Source organism: Callorhinus ursinus, unplaced genomic scaffold (assembly GCF_003265705.2).
Source record: "Callorhinus ursinus isolate GAN/ISIS: 27379988/994484 unplaced genomic scaffold, GSC_fseal_2.0 scaffold4, whole genome shotgun sequence".
Taxonomy (NCBI): Eukaryota; Metazoa; Chordata; class Mammalia; order Carnivora; family Otariidae; genus Callorhinus; species Callorhinus ursinus.
This window is the reverse complement of record NW_027397066.1, coordinates 103,973,416-103,980,672: the sequence shown is the minus strand read 5'-3', so window position 1 is coordinate 103,980,672 and position 7,257 is coordinate 103,973,416. Positions and strand designations below refer to the sequence as shown.

The 7,257-nt window shown below is 34.6% G+C and overlaps 1 protein-coding gene across 1 annotated transcript in view; it reads right to left on the bottom strand.

Annotated features, from left to right (window-relative positions):
- FAT4 (FAT atypical cadherin 4) overlaps nucleotides 1–7,257 on the bottom strand; it is a 172,241-nt gene that overhangs the window by 97,897 nt on the left and 67,087 nt on the right. Inside the window, exon 2 of the mRNA XM_025873981.2 lies at nucleotides 1,292–1,423. Coding sequence (XP_025729766.2) covers nucleotides 1,292–1,423 — 132 coding nt within the window. The remainder of the gene's footprint in view (nucleotides 1–1,291; nucleotides 1,424–7,257) is intronic.

Here is a 7,257-nt window from a genome sequence, read left to right as displayed (position 1 = left end):
CCCAATAAACTCCTCTGTTCCCCTTTGGAAGATGACCTTGCCTAAAAGAATGCATTCTTTGCTAATAATTTCCTTTTCCCATCCCCTTTTAGCCTTTAAAAAACTTTTCTCTTATAGAGCGTGGCGGAGCTCCTTTCTATCGCTAGATGAGATGCTGCCTTCATGAATCATCGAACAAAACCAATTTAATATTTAGTTTTACTTAGTTGAGTTTTTGTTGTTTTACACTTTATAAAATTGAGTTGAAGATACTAAACTTAAAACACCAAAATTTTTAATAGAAAACTATAAGTATCTAAATATCTCTGCTTTATTTTATCTACTTTTCCTTAGATTTTGTCAAAATTTAGTAAGTCATTACATTTATGTGTTAGCTGTTAGCTGTTAAAATTCACCTGTTTTTTTTATTTATTTACCTTTTAAAGTTAAAGAAATAAATTCATGAAGATCGTACTCAAAGACCAAAAGTTTTCAGATACTTCTAAAATTTAATTGAGGGCGAAAAAATTAAATCCTCTGATGTGTGTAGGGCTTAGCTTAAGGTGAAAGGAGATACTGGTGTCAGGGAAAGTTGTCCCTCTTTCCATGATTCCTTAACATTAATTAATTCCTAATTCCTTTACCTAGCAAGTAGGAGAAAACGGGCAATGGGCTTTTTTCACAGGAGAGGTATAAATTACAAATTATATAAGTTGTTAGTCATTTAGAGCACTGTGATTAAACAGCTAAATTTGAAATATAAATAGAGAAATCTAAATTGTGCCCCGAATTTTACATTCACCACTAGACAAGAAATGTCTGTTTCCTTTTTTTAAGATGTATGTATTTATTTGAGGCGGGGGCGGGGGTGAGAAGGAGCAGAGGGCAAGAGAGAGAGAATCTGAAGCAGACTCTGCACTGAGCCTGGACCCCGATGTGGGGCTTGATCTCACGACCGTGAGATCATGACCTGGTCCAAAACCGAGTTAGAAGCCAATGACAAAGGCATAAAAAATATGGTTATATCTGTAGATATTTTTTTATTATTTGAGAAATTAAAATAATTTGACTAAGAAATCTAAAATGCAATCAGCAATTCACTGAATAGTGAATTGCTGATCAAAGGAAAATTACCTCTTGATAGTCTCTATCTTAGCCTTCTTATATCACATTTCAACAATTAACATTCTTTGGAAAAGAGCATTCAGTGCTTAACCTTAATTATTGGGTACTAAAAGTGGTCAACATACAGTAGAAATTTGATAGATCACTGGAATATTAGGTTTCAAAACAAATTCAGGCTCTGAGTTACCTCATCAGCATCCATCGCTGTCAGTTGCATAATCTTAGAACCATCTCCAATGTTCTCCTCCACGGTAAGATCCAGCATGTCTGTTGGAAATACTGGTGGATTGTCATTGATATCCTGAAGTGTTATTTCAACCTACGAGGAGAGAAAGAAACAGCACATGAATGTCCCACATGCCTGCAAGGGACCAGTGAAAACGTATACCAGGAGCCCATTGGTTAACTAAGCCTTCAAAAAAGAATCAGAACCTTTATATAACATCCAAATAACAGGAAATATCCTAAAGAAAGCTGTGAAATCTTTATAAAAATATAAAAATTCAGGTAAAAATCATTTGATTTGTTGACAGTAACTGACGTTACAGGGTCGCCTTGGAGTTTATACAAGAAAAGGAGCACAGATCAACTGTTGACTTAATCCTCAGACTTGTGCACCACTGCAGAACTGCCCACACTTAGGACCCTGTGCCATTCAACCATGAAATGTCAGCCGACACACAAATGAGGTGGTGTAGAATTTCTTCCTGAAATGTTTACATATTAGGAATGTCTGGGAGAAATAAAGAAGTTCACATTTCGTTTTAAGAAACGCTCAGCATTTTCCCCTTTAACATCAACTCCCAACCCATGGGGGAAAATGCACGCATCTTCTTTTCTTTCTATTTCCCCTCCTATCAGCACTTCTTATTGTGACTAAAGTAAAACAATCATTCCTTTCAAATATACTGTTTATATAGATTGCAAATATTAACAACTTTGTTTGAAAGATCCTAGTCAGAGTTGTTTGTTTCTCTGCCTAAGAAAAACTGTTTAGAAGGAAGGGTTTGTGAAGTCGAAATAAGAACTTCAAACCATGTGTTTTCTCTTTTGAGCTAGGTGCTAAAAGCTGTATATCTGATAAGAAAAGGGAAGACAGCTGCTAATAAAACTGCAAGTTTCCCCAGTTGGGTCACAAAATTAAGTCATGGAGAAAAGTCCATCCAGCCATCTAGCTAGGATATAACCAAGACATTTTTCTCGTGGGATGAAATGTCATATTTTATAGTTAAACTATAAAAACTCCATCAGATCTAAGAGCAACGCAGATGAATATGAGGAAAAGAGAAGAGAAGAGAGCAAAAGAATTTTGATTTCTTCTTTTCCGGAAGGAGGTGGAGATGGGGTAGAGGGGGAAGCAAGAGATAGGACTGTCATTATTCTCTGACAGGGAATGAATGAGAATGATAGCGAGCTAGACTAATAAATAGATGAGCAAATGATAAAAAGAAAAACTCAAAAACCAATATATAAAATTAAGTACTAAAGAATTATGATACCTCTAATTCCACCTTTTAATAGGAGAGGTTTAATCACAGCAATGCCTCAAATTAGTCCGGACAGGCAGTGTCAAGCAGTTGGTAATGTGCCACCTCTAGTTTGGGCTCACATCATTCTCTATGCCACTTCCTTTAAGAAAAGGTCCAAGCAGCCAATGTCCAACGGCCTTGTCTGGTTGTAAATAAAGTAGGTTATTTCAAATTAGAAAAACTGAAATTCAGGTTCTGGCTCCCCAACTTATTAGCCGGGTAAACTTGAGTTTACTATGTGAAACTATGTGTCTTAGAGCATTTTCTGAAGACTAGACTTTGATGATGTCAGCAAAATGCTTAGCCTAGAGGGAAGTGTTTGATGAAAAGTTAATCTTGGTTTTGAATTTGTGAGCACGGACCTAGGAGTTCCTTAGAGCTAGAGAGAGACTTTGAGAAAATGATTTAATAAATCAGAATTCCAGGTCCTATAGTCCAAAGTCAAAATTATAATTTATTGTTCATCTCTGGAACATATTGAATATATATGACGTTTTCAGGTAGGAATAGTTTTGACACACATAAATACACATGTATGTATTTCAAACACCTGAAAAATATGGATTTAAGAATCAATGAACTGATGGTCATCCAAAAATATAATCATTAATGTTCTTTAGAAATTAATAATTATCTTCATATTATATATGTCTGAATTTTCATACATGTGTGCACAGTCCTTAAAATACAGTAGAAAAATAAATGAAGAATAAGAGATAACTGATAGAAATACCTCATCACTCAACTCTGACATTTTAGCTTAATAGATTTTTTTTCCGATTCTAAATTATCTTTCATCTCTAATTTTATGACTTGGTCCAATTGGAAACTAACATGCCAACTTTGTGTGTGTGTGTGTGTGTGTGTGTGAGAGAGAGAGAGAGAGAGAGAGAAAGATATTTTCGAAGGGTATTTGTGAATGTGAATATATGAGTGTGTGTATTTGTCTAAGTGTATATGAGTGTGTATGCATGTGTGTGTGTCTAAGGAAGAACACTAAATTGAGAATAAGGATAATCCATATCGGCACCAATTAAATATGACATCAAAGATGCATCAGGAAAGAGTACCATGCACTAGAAACATGCTGGGTATTCCAGAAAGCTACCTCATTATAAATGGTAAGTGCATGAATTGAACAAATCCCTTCTATATTTTAATAGTTATAGCAAAATAACTAATATACATGCTAGACATAGTTCTAGGTTATATGTGTGTGTGTACATACATATATATACATACACACATTTTAAAAAGTCCCCGAAAGAACCCTGAGGAAAAACTATTATTTTCCCATTAGAGAAACTAGTTATCAAAGGTAAAGAGGTTAAGTAATTGGCCAATGACACAGAGCTAGAAAATAAGTTTTCTCTACTGCCATGCAAACCTGTCTCTCCCATATGTAGGTGTGTATGTTCAATAAACACAATGAATCATATTTGAAAAGTATGTCACAACTATATGTACATATTATTTCTGTCTGGAAACTGAATCACTTACATATGAACTAACTAGCCATATAATCTTGGGTCAGTCAATAAATCTCTCTCTGTCAGAACTTAAGAAAAAAAAAAAAAATTGGGACGCCGGGGTGGCTCGGTCAGTTAAGCGCCTGCCTTCGGCTCTGGTCACGATCCCGCGGTCCTGTGATCGAGTCTCACATCGGGCTCCTTGCTCCGCGGGGAGCCTGCTTCCCCTTCTGCCTGCCGCTCCCCCTGTTTGTGCTCTCTCTCTCTCTCTGATAAATAAATAAATAAATAAATAAATAAATAAATAAATAAATAAAATCTTTTAAAAAAAGAATTTAAGAAAAAATAAAGACTGTTCTATTGATCTCTAGATACAGCTCTAGAAGTCTTTGATGATGTCTGCTCTATGATATTTTGGCCAACTTCATCATTTCAGGTATAGAAAAAGCTTTCTTATTTTATTTTATTTTAAGATTTTATTTATTCGAGACAGAGAGTGAGAGAGAGCATGAGCTGGGGGAAAGGCCAGTGGAGAGGGAGTGGCAGACTCCCTGCTGAGCAGGGAGCCCGATGCGGGGTTCGATCCCAGGACCCTGGGATTGTGACCTGAGCTGATGGCAGATGCTTAACCAACTGAGACACCCAGGTGCCCCTGAGCTTTCCTATTTTATTAGAAAGAATAAATTTAGTTTAATATTGAGTCCAAAACTAAACATTTATGAATGTATCTATAGTCAACCAATTATAAAAACAGATCTGGAACATTTCATCATTGCATCTGATATATGCAAAGGTTATTTTTTTGGATACCACATACCATTAATTTAATAAGTCAGGCTATCCTTTTTCCTAAAATCAGTGTCAGCTTACCAATTAAAAAGTTAAGAACTTCCTATTCCTTTCTTGGGGGGCAGAAATCTGGATATTTCTCTTAATTGCCCAGTATATCTTTTCTATTCCACAATTCCTCAGATACCCCTAAAAAGTTTTTAGCATGTTTTTTCTCAGTTCTCCCAATAGCCTGGGGTAATGAATTATATAGAAAAGGAGATACGAACTCCTTAGCACAGGTAGGTGTCATCCTGCAATCCCTTCACTTCTGATACCCTGTGTCATGTTTCTACCCACCAAGAATTTCAGGACTACAGATCCTGTTTGTGATGAGGTTGTCACTGATTTCAGTATTTATTCATTCAATATTTTAGAATCTATCACACAACAGGCATATGTTAGTCACTAAAAATACAGAAGAAAATAAGACAGGTCACACCCCCTTGCAGGAAAGAAATGGAGTTTGATAATAGAAATATTGACATCTCAATCCCAAAATGTTTATCTCCCACACCATGGGGAGTTCTCTGGACTGCCTTATCTCTTGCCCTTGCCAGTTACCATCCTCCTGATGACTCCAGACCCTAACCTGTGCTTGGCTCACTCTTGGATCTGCCACTAACCTAAAAGCCTTATTCCATTACGATGCCTTCTTTGGACTAAGATTTGATATGAATTTTTTTGAAATGTTATATAAAAGACAGGAATCAAACATTAAAAGTTTAGAAAAGATATCTGGAAACAAGAATTAAGAGTTTATAATTTTTAAAGACTTCTTTTTATACAAATGAGATCACTTTCATAATACAGACAACGGCTATTAGTAGTTTATTTTAAAATTCCAAGATTTTAAAATAGTCTATGATATTGTTCCTAAGCTAAAAAAAGTATGTGTAGAAAAATACACTCCATTCTCTAAAAATACAAACCAAAAACTACTGCACAGCTAAGCTTTTAGTGCTAACATTGTTACTTCAGGGTTTTATGTTTATCTTCACAGTTGTTTAGACCTGAAATAAAATAATTCCTTTTAACTATTCATTTTGCAAAATAAATAAAATAAAATAAAATAATCATTTTACAAAATTAAAATAAAATAAATAAAATCACATTTTGAACTCGGAAACTTCCCTTCACAAGTGGCTGTACTTAAAACAAAACAGAAACTGCCAACAGCTTCCATAATTTAAGTCCAGGAGCATTTTCCAGGTATCTATTCTGAAAGTTTGTGAGAATTTACCCTTAAAGATTAAAGGAACATTACACCATGAAGATAAGGCACTTGCATATTTTACGCCTGCCTATCAAATGTTGACCTTTGTGCTTAGATAGTTGGCGCTTCAGAAACATATGTGGTTTCACCTGCTACAATTACAAGGGCAGTTGGTAACTTTGTGGCTGACTTATTCATAACAAAACATCAGCTGCAGCTAATGGTTGAGCCATAGGTATTGTCCACTGCCACCACCTCTGTCACCATTTAAAGACCTTTAGAATAATGACTTTCTTTGCTGAGACACCTGATCCTAGTCAGTGAAACCCTGGTAAATGAATGATTATATTTAGAAACGAAAACATGACTGAGATTAAGGGGGCTAATGACCAATTAATTTAAAAACAGGCTGTCTTTTGGTAGTTTGATAAAGGTAAAAGTTAAAAAAAATATACGGCTTTAAGTATTGTCACCAAACTTTTTTATGCTGAAGGAAGAGTCCTTGATATTCAGCCTGCTGAGTGTAATTAAACAGATATTTAAAAACAAAAAAAACTTTACTATTTACAAACTGGGTAAATAGTTGTTATGAAATGAGTACAAAGGTTCCCTCTTAATTTTTTTCTGTCATATGCAGTTTATCATTTTATTCTGCAGTGCATAAGAAGGATATTGTATCTTGGGGATTTATTTTTAGTTTTTAAGTGAATAAATCAGCATACAACTGCATAATCAATAAGTAATCATTAATTAGCAATATCAATTATCATATCATTCACAGATGTAGCTATAACTATAAAACATGGCATTTCACTGATTTAAATTGATATTATGAAGATAATATGTTACAGTCAAGGTTAAGGAATTGACTAAAATATCAAGGTCCATTATGAACTGATACCCCAGTTAATAAATCAGTAATTTCATTGTGGTCACTAGATCAACCACAATTAAAAACATATTCTTAAATTCATAACCTCTCTGCAGGCTAAATAAAGTGGTTCTTAGTGAATAAGGATGAACACGTATCTAAAACATATTTTTTAATTCAAAACCTTCCTACAAACTACATAAAATGGTTCTTAACAAATAAGAATGAAAAACAATCTAT